The following is a 23,858-nucleotide window of genomic DNA, read 5'->3' on the forward strand; positions in this document are numbered from 1 at the left end:
TCCTTCAACAGACTCAAATTTTTCCATAGTTTCTATTAGTATATTAGAGGAAAGAGCAGCCACTGATCAAAGCTTTTGCTGTAGTTTTACATTACACAATCCCAGAGGATATATAATTCGTATTGAAAATTGTGTACTAGTCATATTTCTTATAAGCAAATCCTTAGAATTTTCTTAAACTGTTCATAATATCACATTATGAATAATGTCTATGTTCCTTTTTATAAGGGAGAAGGTCAAATCAATATGTACGTGTGGACAAGAATAGAATGCCACAACTCCTGTACACATGATTGACAGTCTCTTGATCTAGCTGAACTCTTTATGTTCTTCGTTTTCTTCACCTTCAAACACCTCAACCATCAGCCTTTCTCTCGCCTTTCTCGTCTGCCCATACCATACATAAATATCAAATAGCCATATCTCACTTTCACTTTCTCAACTAATCCTAAAAACAAGAAAATAAAAGGACACCACTCTCACTTCACTAACCTGTTGTTTCCAGTTGGTGAAGATGACGACAAGACCAAGCAAAACAGCTTGTACGAAGGACCCAACAGTGATCCCAATCCAGAGTCCTCTTCCTCCCATTTTAAACCTAAAAGCTAATAAAACAGCAGTTGGTATGCCGCAGAGATAATATGCAGCTAGGTTCACATAAGCCCCTATATCTTGCCTCCCCGATCCTCTAGCCACACCTGCAGTTTCAATTCCCTTTATTAACACGTTAAATTAGTCTCTTAATGATTTTTAAAACAAAAGAAGGAGAATCTAACCCGCAAGAACCGCGTGCAGGGCATCGAATATGACCGTAAAAGCAACCAGTAGAGCCATTGATCTTACATAATCCACAACCTCTGTTTCAGAGCTGAATAGGTAACCAAATACGTTTCTTGCGCCAAAAACCATTGCGCTCACCATCAATGATTCTACACATGTAATGACCATCACTGTGTACACAGCTATTCGAGCTTGTTTCGGATTACCAGCTCCTAACTCGTTTGCTACTCTCGTACTGCAAAAAAAACAGAGAAAGGTAATTTAGATAGATAGATAGATAGCTCTCAGTTTGTAAATCTTGATCTGCAACAACAAAGAACCTTGCTGCTGCTCCGATACTCTCTGCTATTTGGTAGAGGATGATAGTTGTTGATAGACTGTTATAACAAAGAAGAAAGCAACTGATCAATTGTATATGATCAACTGATCAGTCCATTCTCAAACTAAATCTTTAGAAGATAAAAGGAACGTACCAGACAGAGAGAACAGAGGCTTCTAGCTTCGGATTTGGTAAGATCCCTGAGAGCAAGACTAGAATTTCGAATGACCACAACTCGAGGCTAATTTAATGCAAGTCGAGTCAAATGTCAACTACTCTGTGACTAGGTAAACCAAAAGAAGTTTGAAGAGAAGCTTATCTTACCAAATCATAGAAGCAGATGGGATTCCAAAACGGAAAAACTCCCCCATTCCTTTAAACATGCTCATGGATATGTGTGCACGGCTCTTACTACAGCTGGAAGAAAACGTCATGTACAGTCCAAGCACAGTCACGTTTAACCAGTAAGAAATCCCAACCGCAATGGCTGCACCTAGGCTCCCAAGCCCAAACTTAAAGACCAAACTCCAGCAGAGGACAACATGGACACAAAGAGAAGATATTGAGCTCATAATCATAGGCAAAATCAGACTCTGTGCTTGGAAAAACCTAATAAGCGGCTGTAAAGTAGCGTAAGCAAAGAGCGCAGGTATGAGCCAAGTTGCAAACTTTCCAGCTTCTTGAGAAACCAGAGGATCTTGTCCAGTAAAAACGAGTATATCACCCATGTAACTCCATAGCACAGACAAGGGAATGCACATAAGATACAGAGAGAAGATCCCTGTGTAAGTGTGGACTCCAAGCTTTTCAAATTGTTTAGCTCCATGAGCTTGACCACTTAGAGTCTCCAATGCACTAGCCACTCCAAACTGTGTGGTTACATACAACAATCAAAAAAATTTGCTAATTCTTGAAGCTTAAAGGAGAGAGCAAGAGAGATGAATCAAGAAAGAGACATACGATGACGCTGAAACCTGTGACGTTACAGAAAGAGATGGCAATGGCTGTGCTTGAGAGGAAAACCTCACCGAGATGACCAACCATCATCATCGATATAGCGAGAAGAACGTACATAGACGAGTTGATCGCAATCATCGGACCAGCTATGTAACCAATCCTCGTCATCTCCTTAAGAAACACATCTTTCTTGTTTACTTCTTCTTCTCTGCTGTGGCTCACCACGAGAAAACGTCCCTCCTCATCAGAATCCATTTCTTTCTGCTTCTTACTCCCCGAATCAATCTCCTTCATCTCCATTAAGTATCAATCCTATACTTACATACTATTCTTGAACGTTTAATTTATGTGATTTTTTTTGAGCTTAGCAGCTCCAAGGCTCCAACCAGGGTATGTAGATAGAAAGAACAGAGACTCTTCTTCCATGTGTCGCTTTTTTTATGGTTACTTTTGCTTTTAACTTTAAGAAACTCATGATGAAATGAGATGAGGATGCTGATGCTGCCCATACGTACACATGTCTCATTCATAGCCATAAATGTTATTCTCAATAAATAACTTAGTGGTACCATACTAAATACTAAAGAATGTACAACGTTATATTGAATCTACCAAAAATATACATTTGTCTTAAAAAGTTAAAATTTACATTTTTCGAAGATCTGTTCAAATATTGAATATTTGGGAGATTTGTTGATTTCAAATTATGATTATTCTGTTTTTGTTTCTAATTATCTTAGGATTCAGAAAACTGATTTGGCGACAACCACAAAACTTAACACGAGTGAGATTCAAACAACGAACTGATAGTCAGCGATCACATCAGAGAGAAAGCTTTGTAATCAGAATCGAATTGATTTAAAATAGATGTCAAGAAAAAGAAAATCTCATCCTTAGATAACTAATGACGATATTAAGTTACGGCATGATGGTGGAAGCTCTAGTGAGCAGCGATGTGGACCATGTGGTTGAGGGTCAAAGGATGAACATGACGTGTTAAAAACTAAACTAAAAAAAAACTTAATTTTGGGATTTCTAGAGAGGTTATCATTTATAAACATAAAAGTATCAAGTTGTTTTGAATATAGTCGTTGAATCAAGTGATAAAGACCAATGTCCATAAATAAAAAATCACTGGTTTGAGCCTAGATTGTTACAATACTAGGATTTCACCCGCAATACACGGCATGGCTAAATATAAATTATTGTATTTTAAAAAATAATTTTTTAATTTATTTAGTTTTTAAATCCTCAATTAATTAACTTTTGTCTAATTGATTTATAATTTTGTTTACAATTCTTTTTCTTCTTCTTACACTTTTATAAAGTTTATAACTTAATTACATTAAATTTGTTATTAGATAGAATATAAAATTCTAGATTTATTTTGTTCTCTAGAATTAAACAGAGGTATATGCCTATATGATATGTTATTTTATATTTTTATGTGTATTTATTTATTTTTTTGAATACTAAGAATGTGTTACAGTATGTGTAATATTTTGTAGTTCAACTGTGATTACAAATCTACAGTATATATGTGATAAACTAATAGTTTTAGTGTTGGTTCTATAGTCTAAACCCGCCATGCTAGGCGGGTCAGACAACATGTTCAAAGATTTATAATCTGCAAAAATTCATCATATGAAATCCGTGAAAGTAAAAATTAGTTTTAAATACGTTGTGATCAATGCATTGAGATCAAAAATCTCGGTCACAGATCCTCTTTTAAGATCAAAAATCAATTAGTTTATTGATTAGGCTGATTGTTTAGGAAATTTGTGTATAGAGAAAATATTGTTTTGTAAAATTGAAAATTTTAATATTAATTAAATTAATTATAAACTTAATATTTAATGTTAAAGAGAATGGTTCCAATTGTTTTGAAAATTTATTTAAGATGGGAAATCTTGTTTCATAAACAGAAACTTAATATTAATTAATTAAATGAAAAAAAATTAATGATTAATGCCAATGACATGTTTGTAAATAAGTATGAACTTCACGATTTATTTCATAAAATGTATATATAGATAGGGGAGGAGATGTTTACAGTGTGTTGTTAGGTTTTAACTAAAAAATTAAAAACTAATACTTTATAAAAATTTAAGAAACATTTGTGTAAAAAATTAATATATATTTTTACAAATTAATAATTATTCTATAGAATATCTTCTAAAATATAATTGACCCACAAATAGAAAACCTAATCAAAGATAACTTAAAATGCCAAATATTGGTTGTTGTAATTTAACTTTTTAAATTATGATCTTAACGAATTTAGAAAATAATTTTAATCCAATATAGCTAATGTTGTAATTTAAAATTTAAAATTATGATATTAACAAATCTAGAAAACAATTTTAATCCAAAATAGCTAATTATAATAACAGCCTTGGTATTTATCAATGAAAGTCCTCCTTATGAAAACATGCAATTATTTTTTGTGTGAATTTAACTATTTCATATTAATATTAGAGAATGTAACTTTTTATTATTTTCGTATTTAAAAAAAAACAGAGTTAAGACATTTAGAAAAATTAATTGAATGTTATATGTTAATTGAAAATAACTAAGTTAGTTATTATATCTCCTAAACTATTTAGTCTCTTACTATAGTTATGTATAAGTTAATTACTACAGTGAAATTTTTTTTTTTTTTTGAAAGTATAATAATTATGTTTCCAAAACAACAACTTAATTAAATTAGGATCCGAGTTTTATGGAAAATTGTGTTTAATATTAGATTTGTAACAGTAATTAATATATTTAATATCAGTTCCGATTTTGCAAAATCGGTTAGTCATTTTAATATTTTAGTTTAAATTTTATAAATTAAATTTAAATATCAATGGCAGTCTTGTAAATAAGTTTGAAGTTGAGGATTTATTTTATAATTGTACTTGGAAAATGTATATATAGAATTTTTTACAAATTGAAATCAAAAGGTTAAAACAATGTCATTTTAAGAAACCGATGCAATCTCACTAAATATACCAAAATATGTACATTTTTACCATGTGATGCTCTTAAGACATATCCATCAGTTATATAGCTATTTGGGTGTAAAAAAGGTTAAATAATAATATTTTTAATTTATTTTAATTATTTAATTATTTTTTAGTTTGTTCAACCAATCAAGTGATGACAACTATAGACGCTAGATCTTAAATGTTCTGGGCAGAGACATTTTTCATTTCATCTCTTCACTTTTTTTTGTTTTTAATTTTTTTTTATTCTTTTAATTTCCTATCAAATATGTCTGATGGGAATGCTCTTAAGGATTTTCTTACCAACCCTCTGACTAATTGAGAATTTTTAATATATAATATTTCAAGACAGCTATATATTTTGATAGATTGTATAGAACGTTCTCAACAATGGTACCACTATGCTAATATATACGGCTAGAGATTCCATAGAATGTTCTCAAGAATAGTAAATTAAATAACATATTTTGTTAAAAGACTTGAAAGTCAAACAGTACAAATAGTAAAAACTGAAAAAGTAGAGATTTTACTAATTGTAAATAGTAAATATCTTATTATATAAAGCTTAGTTCTCAAAGTTACTAACTCACCAGATCGTGACACGTGTTAGTTTTAACGATCAGAAATCAAAGTTAAAAAATTTACCAGATCGTGACATGTATCAGTTTTAACGATTAAATATCCAAATTAGTAATTCATCAGATGATGACACGTGTCAATTTTAACGATCAGATCAATCATATATCAAAGTTAGTAACTCATCAAATTGTGACATGTGTTTTCAAGCTTGGTAAAACAATGCATAAGATAATTGTAATCTTATTATATTAAAAAAGACTTTGTTACTCCTAAAAAGAAAATGATTGTTAATACACCCTTCTATATAACCAAAGAGATGATGACATATTTTTCACCAAACAAAATAATTTCGACTAGTTTTATTTTTCTTGGTAAAATTTTCTTCTTTGTTTTTTATTAACCTTTTGTTTGACATATCATTGTTCTTGAACAAGTCTCGAAGGCAATTTGTTTGTTGTCTAATTGAAGCAACTATATAAAAAAATTCCTAGATATTACCACGTGTTTTCGTCGTTGTTTCTTTGAATTTTGTTTCGTTTCTCAATTTCATAATGCATATTACGCAATCTTCGACTTTGAAGTGTTAACAAAGTTTCTTATGCATATAACTAAGGTTTTTGGGATTAACAAAATTCTTACAGTGTTATTATTATTTCTATTAATTTGCAGGACAGGTAGCATAAAAAAGAAGAAGATGAATACACAAGTGCAAGATAACAACAGAGAATATATAACACTAGATCAGCTAAACAGAAAGTGTTCTTATCGTCAAACGATAGTATGTCTTACAAGAAAGTGGGAAGCAAGAAATTTTTTTAAAAAACAATGAGCTCATTGGAATAAATTTTCTCATAAAATAGAAAAAGGATTAAGGAAAATATACAGAAAAATTATTAATTCTAAAAATGTAAATACTCACTTCTATATAAATATAGATCATCTCATATTATTCATCTAACAAAATAATTTATTCAAAAATATTGCTTTCAACTTTGTTCTATTGGTCAAACTTTTTTAATGAGAAGACAAATTTTCCTTCATTTTTTAAACCAAAATATACTTCTACTCTCTACCTTTTCATTTTGGAATAGGTAAGATTAATATGTTGACCCGAAAAAAAGTGGAAGACTAATATATGCATCTTCTTTTTCTAATACTGTATTTTAAAAATTATTGTAATAGTTTTAGATTGTTTTATTTAATTTCTATTTTCATTTTTGAATTATTTGAGATTCATATATTACCGTGCTTATAATTTTCTATTATTTCATTAATTATGTCAAATTAATTTTTTTCTAATTTCTCAACCTTTATTGGTTGGTCATAGACCTTTTTTTTTGTGCAAACATAATTGTTACCATTCGTTCAATCTCAAAAGGAGATAAAGAGGAGAAGATCATCAACCTAATGGTTGGATAAAATAGGCTAATCAAACACAAGCTTACAACAAACATAGATAGATTGGAAAAACAAAATTTCATTGTTGACAAATCCATAGGAGCTTGAAGACAGAGGCTACATCATGGTGCATCAAAAAAACTTCCATAAATACATTGGAAAATTAACATTAGTTACTATCAAAAGATTTTGTGACGTTGGAAAATGGTCTTTTGTTTTACTGGTTGTTTGAGCAAGCCACTTTGAAATAACTAAAAGACATGAACATGTTCTCTCCATACAGGAGGAGGGCAGAACCGAGATTCTCTCTATGGTGGAGGAGGTTGGACGCAAGGTTATCTCCTCAAGGGAGGAAGGTAGGGGGAGGTTGGACGTAAGGTTATCTCTCCAAGGGAGGAAGGCGGTGCGAAGGTTCTCTTCATGGTGGAGGAGGTTGAACGCAAGGTTCTCTCTATAAGGGAGGAGGGCAGAACCGAAGTTCTTTATGGTTAGTCATACACTATTGTGATGTAATTTATTTTTTATTCAAAATATTTTTTAAGCCAACAATTTTAGTGATTAAAGAAACTATGTAAAAGTGAAAGTAAAGAGACATATAATAGTTGGCTTAATTTGTTCATATAGATATTTTCTAGATAGTGGTAAATAATATATTTGTAACATACAATATACCAAGATGTAAAAGTACACTTTTAATGGTAACATACATAAAAGATTTGTATATGGATATAAATCGATGTATTATAGAAATTTTTTTTAATAAATAATGTACAATAAATTTTAATATATTTTTATTAAATTTTATTTTATTTACAAAACTTTAAACCTAACACATCGACACAGATCCTTATCTAGTATTATTATGTTTGGAAGATGTACTCTTTCCGTTTTACAAAGAGTGTCATTCTGGAGATTTTTCTTTGTTTCATAAAGAATGTGTCACTTTACAATTCCAATGTATTATTTTATATTTCCAATGCATCTTTTACCTTAGATTTCCTAGTTTTACCCTTAATTCTAACTAAAATAATTTATTAAAAACTTATTAAATAAAGACATATATGTATATTTCAATGTCTTCTTAATTTGTGTGAAAAGTGATAGAATGACATTCTTTATGAAACTAGGAAGTATTTTTTTTCAATCATTTTTAGATTTAATGCATTTAGTAGAAGTTTCAACTAATTTCCCGTTATTTAATGCCTTGATGACGATAATAACTGTGACTCAGTGAGATACACTCGGTGTGGGTAGTGGGTACCTCTCACCAAATCTCTAGATATTAACTAAAAAAAAAAAGTTCTAGAGTCTCTCCTGTGTAAACTCACTAAAACTTGTGTTAAGACTCTTTCCATGCATATTCAATATTCTAGTTGATATGGTTTTGTTTTTTTAATTAGTATTTATAAATGTTAATTTAAAATAACAATTTAGATTATATTAAAAATTAAAATAATGTATTCGAGATACTCGTTAATTTTAGTTTTTTACAAACCGTTTGACTAATTGAGGCTTTTTTAAATTTTATATTTCAAGACAGCTGTAAGATTTTAGGAGATTCAACATTTATGGCTAGACATGTATACGCAACTAAGCAGGTAAAAATCCACATAAATAAACGTTAAATATTTATTAGTCTATAAATGTATAGGATTGTTTTCAGAGAAGAGAGGCTAAAGATCTCGAGATCTCCGAAGAGAGAAGAATCAGAAAGAAATGGATTCGGCGGAGGAGGGTTTGCTCGTGGCGAGCCACAGCAGAGAAGAAGAAGGAAACAAGAAAGATGTGTTTTTAATGGAGATGAAGAGGATTGGTTACATCGCTGGTCCGATGATTGCGATCAACTCGTCTATGTACGTTCTTCTTGCTATATCGATGATGATGGTTGGTCATCTCGGTGAGCTTTATCTCTCAAGCACAGCCATTGCCATTTCTTTCTGTAACGTCACAGGTTTCTGCGTCATCGTATGTCTCTTTCTTGATTCATCTCTCTCTCTCTCTCTTTCCTTTAAGCTTCAAGAATTAGCAAATTTTGATTGATGTTATGTAACCAAACAGTTTGGAATGGCTAGTGCATTGGAGACTTTAAGTGGTCAAGCTCATGGAGCTAAACAATTCGAGAAGCTTGGAGTCCACACTTACACAGGGGTCTTCTCTCTGTATCTTGTGTGTATCCCTTTGTCTGTGCTATGGAGTTACGTAGGTGATATACTCTCTTTTACTGGACAAGACCCTATGGTTTCTCAAGAAGCTGGAAAGTTTGCAATTTGGCTCATACCCGCGCTCTTTGGTTACGCTACTTTGCAGCCGCTTATTCGGTTTTTCCAATCACAGAGTCTGATTTTGCCTATGATTATAAGCTCAATCTCTGCTGTCTGTGTCCACGTTTCCCTCTGCTGGAGTTTGGTCTTTAAGTTTGGTCTTGGGAGCCTCGGTGCAGCTATTGCGGTCGGTGTTGCTTACTGGTTAAACGTGACTATTCTTGGATTGTACATGACGTTTTCTTCCAGCTGTAGCAAGAGCCGTGCACCCATCTCCATGAGTGTGTTTAAAGGAATGGGTGAGTTTTTCCGGTTTGGAGTCCCATCTGCATCTATGACTTGGTAAGATAAATTTCTCTTCATGCTTCTTTTGGTTTAGTCACAGAGTTGTTGACATTTGACCAAATCGAGTTGGGGTCACAGAGTTGTTGAAATTAAATAAATTTCACTGTGGTGTTGAATCAGCCTCGAGTTGTGGTCATTCGAAATTCTAGTCTTACTCTCTGGAATCTTACCAAATCCGAAGCTAGAAGCCTCTGTTCTCTCTGTCTGGTATGTTCCTTTTATCTCTTAAAAGATTAGAGTTTTGGAATGGACTATTATCACATACAACTCAGTTGCTTTCTTTTTTTGTTGTTGTAACAGTCTATCAACAACCATCATCCTGTACCAAATAGCAGAGAGTCTCGGAGCAGCAGCAAGGTTCTTTGTTGTTGCATAATAAGATTTACAAAATGGGAAGTATCTATATCTAAAACCTATCTCTGTTGTTGTTGTTGGTGTTGCAGTACAAGAGTAGCAAACGAATTAGGAGCTGGAAACCCGAAACAAGCACGAATAGCTGTGTACACAGTGATGGTCATTACATGTGTAGAATCACTAATGGCGAGCGCAACATTTTTTGGTGCAAGAAACGTATTTGGTTACCTATTCAGCGCTGAAGCCGAAGTTGTGGATTATGTAAGATCAATGGCTCTACTGGTTGCACTTACGGTCATTTTCGATGCCCTTCACGCTGTTCTTGCGGGTTAGATGCTCCTTCTTTAGTTTCAAAATCATTAAGAAACTAATTTAAGGATTAATAACGTGTTCATAAATGGGATTGACACTGCAGGTGTGGCTAGAGGATCAGGGAGGCAAGATATAGGGGCTTATGTAAACCTAGCAGCATATTATCTCTGCGGCATACCAACTGCTGTTTTATTAGCTTTTAGGTTTAAAATGGGAGGAAGAGGACTCTGGATTGGGATCACTGTTGGGTCTTTCGTACAAGCTTTTTTGCTCGGTCTTGTCGTCATCTTCACCAACTGGAAACAACAGGTTAGTGAAGTGAAAGTGAGCGTGGTGTCCTTTTAATTTCTTGTTTTTATGGTTAGTTAGTAGACAAATCGATTAGTGGATTTGAGAAAGTGAAAGTGATATATGGGTATTTGATGTTTATGAATGATATGGCAGACGAGAAAGGCGAGAGAAAGGCTGATGGTTGAGGGGTTTGAAGTTGAAGAACATAAAGAAATCAGCTAAATCTAGAGACGTGAATCACGTCGCCATTAAATGTTAATTGTGTTGTTTTAAAGGTGCAATGAATGTGCACGTGCATGTACGTGTACACTAGTTGTGGCATTCTTTTGTTCACACACATTATATTTGGCATTCTCCCTTATAAATAATAAGGAAGATATTATGATATGATGCAAAGTTTTTAAAAAATTATAAGGATTGCTTATAAGAAATATGACTAGTACAAAATTTGGGTTCATAAAACCTTACTTTTGTCAGAATGGTATGTAGCAGACATGTGATATATGTACCTCCGCTATGTCCACAAAGTACAAACCATCTTGTTCTAGCTAGTCCAGAGAGTTTGTGGGTAGACTCGGAACCATGTTTTTTTTGTTACAAAAGTAAGATAAAACTAATAATCGAACCAAATTGAGCATATAAGACTTGGGTCGGAGTCAAATAGTCAATTATGATTTTACTATTCTATCCTAACCAAATCCCAAAAATTACCTAATTCTAAGGTTTTGAAACCCGGATCAGCAGACAAAGGTTCCAATCATTGTACAAAAATTCTATTTTCTTTGTATAAATTTAATAGTTCAGTCAAAAAAAAAATTACCCGGGGTGGACCAGCCCACAGCTGACAGCCCGTTGAACCGCGAACAGGCAAGTATCCCAGTCGATCCATTCGTGAACTTGTTAAACTTGACGTGAACTTGTAGGCAAGTAAAAGTTTAGTGACATGTACAACTCTGTTTCAGATGTGTGACACTCTAACCAACGAACATTAATCGAATAAAATATTACGAGTAATTAATATGTACACTACACTCCATCGCCACTACCTATTGTATTTGTGTACTAGTTCACAACATTAAGCAAATTTAGTTAACTAGTTTCCATCTTTGGGATTGTCTAATGTAAAAACTACAGCAAAAGCTGTGAAATGCTATTAGAAACAATGAAAATTTTTAGTGTGTTGAAGGAAGCTTTATCTCTCGAGTTATAACAAGTGTAGAATCAATAATAGTGAGTGCAATATTTTTTAGCGCAAGAAACGTATTTGGTTACCTATTCAGCTCAGCTCTCTGAACCGAAGTTGTGGATTATGTAAGACCAATGGCTCCGCTGGTTGCTTTACCGGTCAAATTTGATGCCTTTCTCTCGGGTTAGATTCTCCTTCTATAATTAAAATGGGAGAAAGAGAACTCTGGATTGGGATCACAGTTGGGTCCTTTTTACAAGCGGTTTTGCTTGGTCTTATCGTCATCCTCACAAATTGTAAAAAACTGATTAGTAAAGTAAGAGTGATGTCATTTTGATTTCTTAGCTTGTTTTTAGGGTTATATTTGTGAAAAAAAAATGATTATAGTGGATTTGAGAAAGTTAAAGTGATGTCTAATGATATGGGCAGACGAGAAAGACTGATCGATGTGTGAGGGGTTTGAAGATGAAGAAAACAAAGAACATGAAGAGATGAGCTAAATCAAGAAACCCCAATCATGTCGCCATTATATATTGTGTTGTTATTAATTCGACTTCTGGTGTGGTTGTTATATGACCTAAAAGAAAATGAATGTGCACATGTATGTACGTGCGCACGTGTTTTGGCCTCTACTGTCCACACACTAAGTTTAAGATACGTACCTCCGCCTATTTTTTTTGTTAGAAAAGTAAAATTATGGATTTTACTAGGTTATTTTTCTATAATTATTAACCCAATCCCCAAGATAAACTGATTAGAACCCGGACGCTAGAAAATTTGAATAGAACCAGAAAAATTCAGCTTAAGCATATGTATACAGTGGCTGCTCTTTCCTCTAATATGCTACTTATTTATTATTTCTGCAGGAGTACAATTTTCATACGACACGACGCTAAATTGCAATAATAATAATAATAAAAAAAACTTTTAAACGAAAAATATAAAGTAAGTCAGTGAGGTTGGTTGACACTTGACAACTTCAGAATTCAGATGATATAAACGGAACATTTTTTAATTGATTTAATGCCTTGTAAAGAAAGAAAGAACCATATATACATTTTTATTCAAATAAAAATCAACATTTTTAATTTGTTTATACAAGCGGCTTGACTAAATTAAGGAACTTAAAAGATTTTTATATTTGTATACTTTGGTAATTTCAACTTTTTCTTGATTCGCTATAAGTCATGTGCCATATAGATACAGGGAAAACATTTATGGCGGCTGACTGAGAGAGGACGACGCATGTATCGGTATTATCGGAAGGTGTAGAAACAGGATACGACACGCCGCTAAATTCCAGAAAGCAAAACAAAAAAAAACATATAAACATATATAAAAAAAAAAAGAATATATATAGGGATTGGTTCGGTGTTTCTGAATCAAATCTCAAGATCTCAGCGAAGAAGGCGAAGAGGAATGGATTCGGTGGAGAAGGGCTTGCTCGTGGTGGTGAGCCATGGAGAAGAACTAAACAAGAAAGATGGGTTTTTGCGGGAGATGCAGAGGCTTGGTTACATTGCTGGTCCGATGATTGCGATCAACTCGTCTATGTACGTTCTTCTTGTGATATCGACAATGATGGTTGGTCATCTCGGTGAGCTTTATCTCTCCAGCACAGCCATTGCCATTTCTTTCTGCAGCGTCACAGGTTTCAGCCTCGTCGTATGTCTCTCTCTCTCTTTCTTGATCTGTTTCTCTCTTTATTATAGTATGATTTAGCTTAAAGATTCTGAATTGTGATTTTTGTGGTGTGGGGTGATAATCATACAGTTTGGATTGGCTAGTGCGTTGGAGACTTTATGTGGTCAAGCTAATGGAGCTAAACAATTTGAGAAGCTTGGAGTTCATACTTACACAGGGATTGTCTCATTGTTTCTTGTGTGTATTCCTTTGTCTCTTCTTTGGAGTTACATGGGTGATATACTCTCTGCCATTGGACAAGACCCCATGGTTGCTCAAGAAGCTGGAAAGTTTGCAACTTGGCTGATACCTGCGCTCTTTGGTTATGCTACTTTGCAGCCGCTTGTTCGATTTTTCCAAGCGCAGAGTCTGATTTTGCCGTTGATTATGAGTTCAATTTCTGCTGTCTGTGTCCATGTTGTTCTCTGCTGGAGTTTAGTCTTTAAGTTTGGGCTTGGGAGCCTCGGTGCAGCTATTGCTATAGGTGTTTCTTACTGGTTAAACGTGACTGTGCTTGGATTATACATGACGTTTTCTTCCAGCTGTAGCAAGAGCCGAGCACCCATCTCCATGAGTTTGTTTGAAGGAATGGGAGAGTTTTTTCGGTTTGGAATCCCATCTGCCTCTATGATTTGGTAATTTTAAACTTCTCTTCATGACTTTTTGGTTGGTTTGGTTACAGAGTTCTTGACTTGAGAATCATTGTCTATTCTTTTGGTGTTGAACTAGCCTGGAGTGGTGGTCATTCGAGTTTTTAGTCATGCTTTCTGGGATATTACCAAATCCGAAGCTAGAAACCTCTGTTCTCTCAGTGTGGTATGTTTTTATATATCCTAGTGACTTTGTTTTGGAATGGATTGTTATCATACATACAACTCAAGTTGTTTTGTCCCTTCTTTATCAGTCTATCAACAATCTCCTCCTTGTACCAAATACCAGAGAGTCTAGGCGCAGCAGCAAGGTTCTTTCTTTCTCATCAATTTCTCAATTTTGCAAAATGGGAGATATCTATATATCTGAAACCTAAAACCCTTCTCTCTGCTGTTGTTGGTGTTGCAGTACAAGAGTAGCAAACGAGTTAGGAGCTGGAAACCCAAAACAAGCTCGAATGGCAGTTTATACAGTGATGGTTATAACAGGTGTAGAATCAATAATGGTGAGTGCAATAGTTTTTGCAGCAAGAAACGTAATTGGTTACCTATTCAGCTCTGAAATCGAAGTTGTGGATTATGTAAGATCAATGGCTCCGTTGGTTGCTTTATCGGTCATATTTGATGCCCTTCACGCAGTTCTTTCGGGTTAGAGTCTCCTTCTATAATGTTAAAATCATTAAGAGACTAATTACAGGATTAACAATGTGTTTGGAATTGTAGGTGTAGCTAGAGGATCAAGGAGGCAAGATATAGGGGCTTATGTAAACCTAGCAGCATACTATCTCTGTGGTATACCAACTGCTATTCTATTAGCGTTTAGGTTTAAAATGGGAGGAAGAGGACTCTGGATTGGGATCACTGTTGGGTCCTTTGTACAAGCGGTTTTGCTCGGTCTTATCGTAATCCTCACCAACTGGAAACAACAGGTTAGTAAAGTGAAAGTAAAAGTAATGTCTTTTATACACATGTTGATCTCATGGTTAATTCATTGGTAGGTTTGGAAAGTAAAAGTGAGAGTGATGTCCTTTACACATGTTGATCCTATGGTTAAAATAGTAGGTTTGGGAAGTAAAAGTGATGATGTGTTTTTTTTGATATATTTATGAAGTAATGATATATGTGGCAGGCGAGAAAGGCTAGAGAAAGAGTTATGGGTGATGAGTTTGAAGAGAAAGATCATGAAGTGATCAGCTAAACTAATCAAAGAGTTCAATCACCATCTTCTCCATTAAATGTCGTGTGTGTTTATTTGTGCTGTTGTTTTCAAGTATAGTATGAGGAATTGAATGTGGTCACATTAGTTTTGGTCCTCTAGCGGTCGAGCCCCTTACAAAAAGATTAATACTCACTAATCATATACGATTTGCTCCAAGTTTGATTTGATGGAGCTAAATGAATTCTTAAAAAAGAGCAAATAAATGTATAGGAGTGAGGAAACAAGAAGAGTGGACTGATTAACTAAAAGAGCAAACAAACGAATCTTTTGATGCCAAAGAAAATTCCAAAATGGGTTTCAAAGATAAACAAGAAGAATTTGTTTAGTTAATGCCTTTGAAGAGGAAGAAACAACCATACATTCATGATTCGTATACAATCAACATTGAAATCAATTACTAAGGAAGTTTAGATGTCAATACATTTTCTAGTTCAAGCCAAGCATGATTCTGTTCTCAAATGCCACTTTCCTTATTTGCTATCATGGACCATATAGCTCCAGAGAAAATTTATGGTGGTTGAATAAGAGAGGAGGTCGGTACAAGTTTAGAAGGTGTAAACATAAATGATGGTATAAATAGGGAAGATTTATATAGAGAAGAGATTAAAACTCCTAAAAAGGCTCAAGATCTCTCCAGTGAAGAAACAGAAAGAAGAAGAAGAGGAATATGGATTCCGCAGAGAAGGGTCTGCTTGCAAAAAGCGACAAAGAAGAAGTCAACAAGAAAGATGGCTTTATCCAGGAGATGAGAAGGCTTGCTTACATAGCCGGTCCGATGGTTGCAGTAAACTTGTCTATGGATTTTCTTCAAGTGATATCTGTAGTGATGATTGGTCATCTCGGTGAGCTTTTCCTTTCTAGCACTGCCATTGCTGTTTCTTTCTGCAGCGCCACCGGTTTCAGCCTTGTCGTAAGTCTATCTATCTCTTTATAGGTCTTGTTTGTTTGGCAGTCCCTATCTGTTTTCTTTTGTTTTTTTCTTGATTATGGGATTCTGAATTGCGATTATCATATACAGTTTGGATTGGCTAGTGCATTGGAGACTTTATGTGGTCAAGCTTATGGAGCTAAACAGTATGAGAAACTTGGAGTACATACTTACACAACGATTCTCTCTTTGTATCTTGTGTGTATTCCTTTGTCTGTGCTATGGAACTACATGGGTGCTATACTCTCTCTCATTGGACAAGATCCTCTGGTTGCTCAAGAAGCAGGGAAATTTGCAACTTGGCTCATACCAGCGCTCTTTGCTTACGCCACTTTGCAGCCGCTTGTACAGTTTTTCCAAGCACAGAGTCTGATTTTTCCGTTGATTATAAGCTCACTCTCTGCTCTCTGTTGCCACCTTGTTCTCTGCTGGAGCTTGGTTTTTAAGTTTGGGCTTGGGAGCGTTGGTGCAGCTATAGCGATTGGGGTTTCTTACTGGTTAAATGTGATTGTGCTTGGATTATACATGAAGTTTTCTTCCAGCTGTAGCAAGAGCCGTGCAACTATCTCCATGAGTGTGTTCAGAGGAATGAAAGAGTTTTTCTGGCTTGGAATCCCATCTGCGTCTATGATTTGGTATAGAAACTTTTCTTTATTCCTCTTTTGCTTGGTTTGGTTTGGTCACAGTGTTCTTGACATTATAACTTTGGTGTTGAACTAGCCTCGAGTGGTGGTCATTCGAATTTTTGGTCCTGCTCTCTGGGATTTTACCAAATTCAACGCTAGAAACCTCTGTTCTCTCAGTGTGGTATGTTTTTTTTTTCCTATCTTCTAAAGACTTGGTTTTGGAATGTAATAGTATTATACAACTCAGTTGCTCTCTTCCTTCTTTAAAGTCTATCGACAATATCCTTTGCATACCATATACCAGAGAGTCTCGGCGCAGCAGCAAGGTTCTTTTTTCCTTTTCATTTTTCAAAATGGGAGTTTACTATCTAAAATCTAAAACTCTTCTGTCTATTTGTGGTGGTTGTTGTAGTACAAGAGTTGCAAACGAGTTAGGAGCTGGAAACCCGAAACAAGCTCGGATGGCGGTTTACACAGTGATGGTTATAGCAGGTGTAGAATCAATATTGGTGAGTGCAATAGTCTTTGGTTCAAGAAACGTATTTGGTTACCTATTCAGCTCAGAAACCGAAGTTGTGGATTATGTAAGATCAATGGCTCCGCTGGTTTCTTTATTAGTCATATTAGATGCCCTTCACACGACTCTTTCGGGTTAGACTCTCTCCTCCTATAATGTCAAAATCATGAATGAAGTTAACGTTTATAATTGATGTGTTATTAGTGGAAATGAAACATATATAACAGGTGTGGCTAGAGGAGCAGGGAGGCAAGATATAGGGGCTTATGTAAACCTAGCAGCATACTATCTCTGTGGCACACCAACTGCTATCATATTAGCCTTTGGGTTTAAAATGGCAGGAAGAGGACTCTGGATTGGGATCACTGTTGGGTCCTTTGTTCAAGCTTTTTTGCTCGGTCTTATCGTTATCCTTACCAACTGGGAGCAAGAGGTTAGTTAAGTGAAAAGTGATTTAGTGAATTTGTGAAAAATGAAAGTGATGTCTATTGATAATGTATGAATCATATGGGCAGGCGAAAAATGCAAGAGAAAGACTGATGGCTGAGGAGTTTGAAGATCAAAATAAGTGAAGAACATTCTTAAAAATAAAATAAATAAGTGAAGAAGATTCTTAAAAATAAAATAAATAAGTGAAGAACATAATAAGCCAAATCAATTTCTCCATTTTAAGTTGTAATCAGTATGAGTTTGTTGGTGTTGTTGTTTTATGAAACAAAACACAATAAAATTAATGCATAATATTAGTATAACTATAATGAGTTTAGTTAGTGCACGACTGTGTTACGGGAAAGTGGAGGGAAAATACTCACGTTACCAAAAAAAAAAAAAAATACTCACGTTACCCGTTATTTCAAAATATGAATATTTTTTGAATAAAAATTAAAGAATATCAACCTGTTGTATCTGGTATGATATTCATATTAGCATTTTAATCTAATTAATAATAGTAGGTTGAGTACTAAATACATGATACTCGTTTACGATTAAGTATCTAATTTGTGTCAGTCTTGATAAAATGGTACTCGTAGCTTTTCAGTCGGATAAAGTCATGTTTATCGGAAGTTCATAGCTAAAGTTCTTAGAATTTTGTGACAAAAAAATAAATCAAAAGAAAAGAAATAACAGAAGAGGCTCTCTTATATAATAGACTCAAATCGTTTATAAGAGACGTTACGTGTTCTTATTTCGTTAGCGGACAAAATAATATAAAATAGATTTTTTTTTTCTTTTTTGAGACAATTAATCTCTTTCTCTCTTTTTCTCTTTCTCTCTTTCCTCTTTCTCTCGCGATCAGATTGAGGCTTCGATCTGAATTTGTGAATTGTGATCTAAAGTTTCGATTTTTATATAGGATTCGTATGCTACTCAACCTGAGATTCAGCTAATGAGATTTGCTGATTACTTTGGGAGAGCACTCTCTGGTGTTTCATCTGTGCAGTTTCCATGGGTGAAAATGTTCAAGGAGTCTCCTTTGTCTAAGCTGATCGATGTGAGTGTTATATAATTGAAAATGTTTGAGGTTTGTAGAATCCAAGTATAGGTTTAGGTTTTAATGAATCTGAGATTTGTTTTTCTTGGTGTGTTAATAGGTTCCGTCCAATTGAGGCTCTTGGACACTTTGTGTTGTGGGCGTTTGCTTGTATTCTCACAGATTTGGCAGCTCAACAAGGTGGTTTGAGGGTGCACAAGATGCTTCTTCCAAATCTCAGGTTTGTTTGCATTCCTTTTTTCGATATGAAGTGCTCACGGCATTGGTGATCTCGGTGAAGAAGCCTTCGGTTTCATCAATTAGCTTCATTCTACTGGCTGCTCCGTTTGGCAGGTGAGATTTTGTCTTGGTAGATAATTTTGATACCGAGTTCTTTCAAATTTCAATTGAACTTTGAATCTATAGAGTTAGAGGAACTTTGAACTTTGTTAGTAATATATATATATATATATATATTCCATGAGCCAGGTTCTTCCTCTTGTTCCTCCAGACGAAGGAGGATCTCCTTATGTAGGACAGGTCTGTGTTAAGAATTCTCCAGAGAGATTCTTGTTTTTGGTTTCTCAGTTGTTATTATTGCTAACTGGTTCTAGTTCTAGGATGCAAATTGTGGGAACACATTGTTGATTTCTTTGGATGAGCTTGTCAAGGATGGCTTATTATTGAAGGATGAGCTCCCACTACCAATGTATTACTAATCTTCTACATGATTTCTAAGTGGACTTACTTTTATTCAGGGGTCTCATTCTCTGTTATGATATTTTTATATGGACTAGTGATGCTGAATCTGTGAACATATATTATATAATCATATCTTTGAAAACATTGGGGATATAATTTGGATTGACCTCTTCCAGCTTTTTAACCATGTCACATATGTATCCAATCTAATGAACTCATGATCATGTACGCTTATATTTGTAAAACAAAACGTTTGTATATGAGCCCTCATGGTCTGATACTTTTGAAACTTTTTATTTCAAGCAGGCAGATGATTCTGGTGTTGAGGACAAGTCTCACACAAATAGTGTCATCTGTTGAGATGGATTCGATGAGTTTAGCTTATGGCTGTCCTGATCTCAGAATTCTTGATCTTTGTGGCTGTGTATTAATTATAGGTAAACCTTTAAACTTTACGAAACTCGAATCAAAGCTTTTGATTTCTGCTCTTAAACATTTGTTGTTGTTTTTGTTGTTGTTGCAGATGAGAGTGTTGTGGCTTTGGCAAACCGGTGTGTACACTTGAGGTCATTGGGGTTATACTACTGCAGAAACATTACAGACAGAGCGATGTACCCACACCGCTTTCCCTCACCGGCTCATTGAACCGGTGTGTAAGCCAGAAGGTCTTCTCTTTGGTATATGTGTACACATAAAAAAGCCTATGGTGTTCAATAAAAACTTCTTTGAGTTTACTTCTTGTCTTTTGATGCAAAATCTCAAGATTTTAACATTATATACATTATATCAATCTTGTAAATGATTGCCAAATACTTATATCTAACAATTTGTTAAGCTTGGTCCAATAATCACACCATCATTAACACTTGCAAGATGATTTGGTTGAGAATATTTAAGCAAAATTTGAAGCAAATCAGTACTAAAAGTATCATTTTCTCCATTTATGAATTGCACTTCTATTGTAATATGTATTAATGTTTTTATTATATTTTGTATATTCTAAAATTAATTAAATGCAATATTTTTTAATTTTATAAAATCGTAAATGTTTACACATTTATACTATTTCTATTCTATTTAAAATTTTAAAATTGTAAAAAACAATATTTTCAAAAATAAGAGACCCAAAATAAGAACCTACTAATAAAAGAGAAATTTTTATCTAAGAGATCATGGGTTCTTATATTCCAAACAGTACACAATTAATTCATAAAAATTTTAAAAACTCCCCTTATATGAACCCCCCAATAATCTTGCTCTAAGAATACCACATTTTATCTATAAAACTCAATGAAAGCAATTATTGTTATTTTTGTTGACAAAAAAAAAAAGAAAGATAAAATCAAACATGAGGAGAACAGCTAAATCATGATTCATGAGACTGACAATCATGTCGCCATTAAATGTGTGCTTTAGTTCCACGATCCATCTCTGGTGGTATTGTTGTTGTTATAGCGATGGAGAATTGATTGTGAGTTTTGTCCTCTACTGTCTTTGATGTTCACACCATTTTATAAAAATTTATTAATTGTGTACAAAGTTTAAAAGTTATAAAAGAAGGTTTTTCTCAACTTCTGCTTAGAGCATGATATCTGGCTTATTATCTAACTGACACATGTCCTCTCTTATTCTTAATGGCCATTGTTTTTACATTTTCATATTGAGTCTAACAAAATAGTACCAATTACAGGTCCAGCAAATATAATTGACAGCCCTTACACCCATCAAGAGGATATGAACCAAATGCTATCGAATTCACCTGTACTCACCTTCTCACAACCATCTCCGATGTACATTCACAAAAATCTCCTGATCTTTGGGTTTTTTTGGTTTAATTCTCCTACTCCACCACCAAATTCTAAATAATTTTTGGTTTAATGTCTGTACCAAGATCCTAAACACCTATTTGAAGTTCCGAACTGTATGTAACATTAATCCTGTCCAAAATCGTTTTCAAATTGTTTGGAATCAAATTTAAATTTTAAAAAGGGGTTTAGATATGCACTACCAATTAGAATCATATGAACCATTATTATGATTACGCTATTTGTATTACTTATTACAATCTTTAAGGTAATTAAAGAATTCCATTGAAGTATATCCTTCATTTTCATCTTTACGTTTACCACCCAATTATAACGTAATCAAAATAATACCAAACACCTATGATTTTATGGTCATTAACATTTCATTTCAATCCCAGATTACTCTCCCTCAACCATTGCATTAAGTTTTCTCCTTAAATAACAACCTTTGATGACACTCACCTTCTATCTCTCACACCATGGGTAAACCTAACACAATACTCTACCCTTGATTCAACCTCCAACAAGACACACCACACTGGTATCAATAGGATTGTTGTTCGGATCATCCATATTTGGGAAGTTCGAGACTTTTGAAGAAACAATATCTTACTTATTGTCTCTGGTGAAAATATCTCCTTCCTGATGAAAATGTATATTATCTCTATTATTGTTCCTCTTTACCCCTGATTTACCTCCATTTTAACACATTCATTTCGCTTTTGTTTCAGGATTGTGCTATACAAGCTTCAGTCCTTCCTAATCGTGTGCCTAAGTTTCAAGATCAATTGGTTAAAGGCCAGTTATACAGCATCAATGATTTCGATGTTGTTGCATCCTCCAACCGTTATTGTCGCACCAACCACAAGTGGAGAATTGTTTTCACAGAGAAAACGTTTTTGGAGAGTGTTAAAAAATGACAATGCTCTATTGGTTTTGATTAATTTAGGTTCTCTACTTTTTCAGACTTGCTTGATATGGTAGACAAGAGTGAGGAGCTTCCAGGTAACAACCTATTTTGCATTGTTCGTATTTCTAGTCTCTTAGCTTCCACTTTGTTCTTCAGTATATGATTTATATCTACATTTACCCACTCACTAGATGTTGTTGGCCAAATATTCTTGTCTCGAACATTTGAAAACAAAGATCAGAACCACCTTTCGAAGACAACTTCCAATTAATACTGACTTGCATTTTAGAAAGGTATTGGTTTTGTTTTTTTTTTTTTCAGATTCGTTCTACTCTTTGTAAGTCTGTAACTGTGCAACATTTCTGGTGTTTGTTATAGTGGTGACAACATATACATATGCGCCATACATTTCACATCGTTTCGTATATCTGACACATGTATTCATTTGTTGTTTGGACCTAATTAAATTAAATTATTTGTAGTTTGGACTTTAATAACTACAGGCCCACAAAACCAAAAAAAAAAATTCCTAGATTTCCTTCTTATATAGATATTTTCAGTTTTGCACAAAAATAAATATATAACTATATATATATATATATATATATATATATTCAGCAAAATATATATTTTAGATTTTTATCGTTATGAAGATGCATCAAACAAATAATCGATTTATCCGCTATTTTTATCAAGTGAAAATGGTTTACGATCATTTTTTGTTTCTTATTTGCTTGTGCTCTTCGTAATTTCTCACTAATCTATTTTAAATATGAGCATGATTATGAGACCAATGACGGGAGTTCTGATTCGATAGTCTTTTTATCATAATCGATTGTATGTATTTGGATCTATGTGGAGTTGCTCTTTTTATTATTACTTATACCAATTAAGTGGCTCATAAGTATCTGGTAAATAATTGTGTTATGTTTTTTTCCTTAATTTATCCAATTGAAAGTTAAAAGATTTAGTTAATAAATACAAAAGATAAAACAATGAATGAAGAAACTCTGTTAAAAAGCATCTGTAATTTTTGATGGATTTTCTCTTCACTACATAAGGAAGTGAATCACTTATTTGGAGACACTACTACTGGAGCTACAAAATTATGAAGAAAAAAAAACTGAGGAAACTTAAATTAGACAGAAATTAGAGATAAATTTAAATTGCCAAAATTTCAAGAGATAGATTAGGAAAATTGAAGATGTAATTTGTGAGAATCTTAAAATATTATGTAATTTGAAATTAATTATTAGATTTCAAAAAATAAATTAGCAAATTGAAATGTGTGAGAATAAATTAAGGTAATCAAATTATGAAAAAGGGGGAAAACAGACAAATATTAAGAGATATATTAGGAAAAAATATTGATGTGTTTTGTGGGAAATTTAAAATATATCAGAGAGAAAAATTATAGAAAATGGGGGTTTTATTTGGGTTTTGGGGTGTTTGATTAAAGAACAATAGTGTATGTCATTTTTGTTAGAGATGGTTCTGAACTGGGGAAAATGGTGTTAACATCAAAGAAGAGATCTGCGTTTTTGACTTATTTGGAGGAAATAAGGAGAGTAAGAA

The 23,858-nt window shown here is 33.7% G+C and overlaps 4 protein-coding genes and 1 long non-coding RNA gene across 9 annotated transcripts; 4 read left to right on the forward strand and 1 right to left on the reverse strand.

The window, feature by feature from the left end:
- Positions 1–18: 18 nt before the first annotated feature.
- On the reverse strand, positions 19–2,520 carry LOC104712681 (protein DETOXIFICATION 14). Its single transcript, XM_010429634.3, has 7 exons — positions 2,060–2,520; positions 1,424–1,968; positions 1,254–1,340; positions 1,101–1,157; positions 777–1,015; positions 493–698; positions 19–387 (listed from the first exon to the last, which is right to left on the reverse strand). Exons 1-7 carry the CDS (start codon positions 2,354–2,356, stop codon positions 310–312), a joined length of 1,509 nt encoding a protein of 502 aa, XP_010427936.1. The 5' UTR covers positions 2,357–2,520; the 3' UTR covers positions 19–309.
- A 6,064-nt stretch (positions 2,521–8,584) lies between these two features.
- On the forward strand, positions 8,585–11,017 carry LOC104712683 (protein DETOXIFICATION 14-like). The gene is made up of 7 exons (XM_010429635.3): positions 8,585–8,988; positions 9,082–9,626; positions 9,750–9,836; positions 9,930–9,986; positions 10,073–10,311; positions 10,399–10,604; positions 10,740–11,017. The coding sequence occupies exons 1-7, from the start codon at positions 8,740–8,742 to the stop codon at positions 10,806–10,808; spliced, it is 1,452 nt and encodes a 483-aa protein (XP_010427937.1). The 5' UTR covers positions 8,585–8,739; the 3' UTR covers positions 10,809–11,017.
- A 1,927-nt stretch (positions 11,018–12,944) lies between these two features.
- Positions 12,945–15,527, forward strand: LOC104712684 (protein DETOXIFICATION 14-like). 4 transcript variants are annotated; one of them, XM_087466700.1, is made up of 8 exons: positions 13,038–13,437; positions 13,546–13,679; positions 14,069–14,090; positions 14,185–14,271; positions 14,360–14,416; positions 14,515–14,753; positions 14,829–15,034; positions 15,235–15,527. In XM_087466700.1, the coding sequence occupies exons 2-8, from the start codon at positions 13,589–13,591 to the stop codon at positions 15,301–15,303; spliced, it is 771 nt and encodes a 256-aa protein (XP_087322826.1). In that variant the 5' UTR covers positions 13,038–13,437; positions 13,546–13,588; the 3' UTR covers positions 15,304–15,527. The 4 variants fall into 4 exon arrangements, 3 of the variants coding, with proteins under 3 accessions (XP_010427938.2, XP_087322826.1, XP_087322825.1); XM_087466699.1 differs by having other exon boundaries at positions 14,515–14,611; XM_010429636.3 differs by having other exon boundaries at positions 12,945–13,437; positions 13,546–14,090.
- Positions 15,528–15,712: 185 nt separating this feature from the next.
- On the forward strand, positions 15,713–18,147 carry LOC104712685 (protein DETOXIFICATION 14-like). Of its 2 annotated transcripts, XM_010429637.3 has the most exons (7): positions 15,713–16,234; positions 16,343–16,887; positions 16,973–17,059; positions 17,148–17,204; positions 17,291–17,529; positions 17,623–17,828; positions 17,911–18,147. In XM_010429637.3, exons 1-7 carry the CDS (start codon positions 15,992–15,994, stop codon positions 17,965–17,967), a joined length of 1,434 nt encoding a protein of 477 aa, XP_010427939.1. In that variant the 5' UTR covers positions 15,713–15,991; the 3' UTR covers positions 17,968–18,147. The 2 variants fall into 2 exon arrangements, with proteins under 2 accessions (XP_010427939.1, XP_010427940.1); XM_010429638.3 differs by lacking the exon at positions 17,148–17,204.
- Positions 18,148–18,297: 150 nt separating this feature from the next.
- LOC104733571 (uncharacterized) lies at positions 18,298–20,440 on the forward strand. The gene is made up of 6 exons (XR_015566636.1): positions 18,298–18,887; positions 18,988–19,220; positions 19,356–19,406; positions 19,487–19,575; positions 19,872–20,005; positions 20,092–20,440. It is a non-coding gene; the product is annotated as an uncharacterized LOC104733571 (long non-coding RNA).
- The last annotated feature ends 3,418 nt before the right edge of the window (positions 20,441–23,858 follow it).

This window comes from Camelina sativa, chromosome 9, assembly GCF_030686135.1.
Source record: "Camelina sativa cultivar CO46 ecotype springtype chromosome 9, ASM3068613v1".
NCBI lineage: Eukaryota > Viridiplantae > Streptophyta > Magnoliopsida > Brassicales > Brassicaceae > Camelina > Camelina sativa.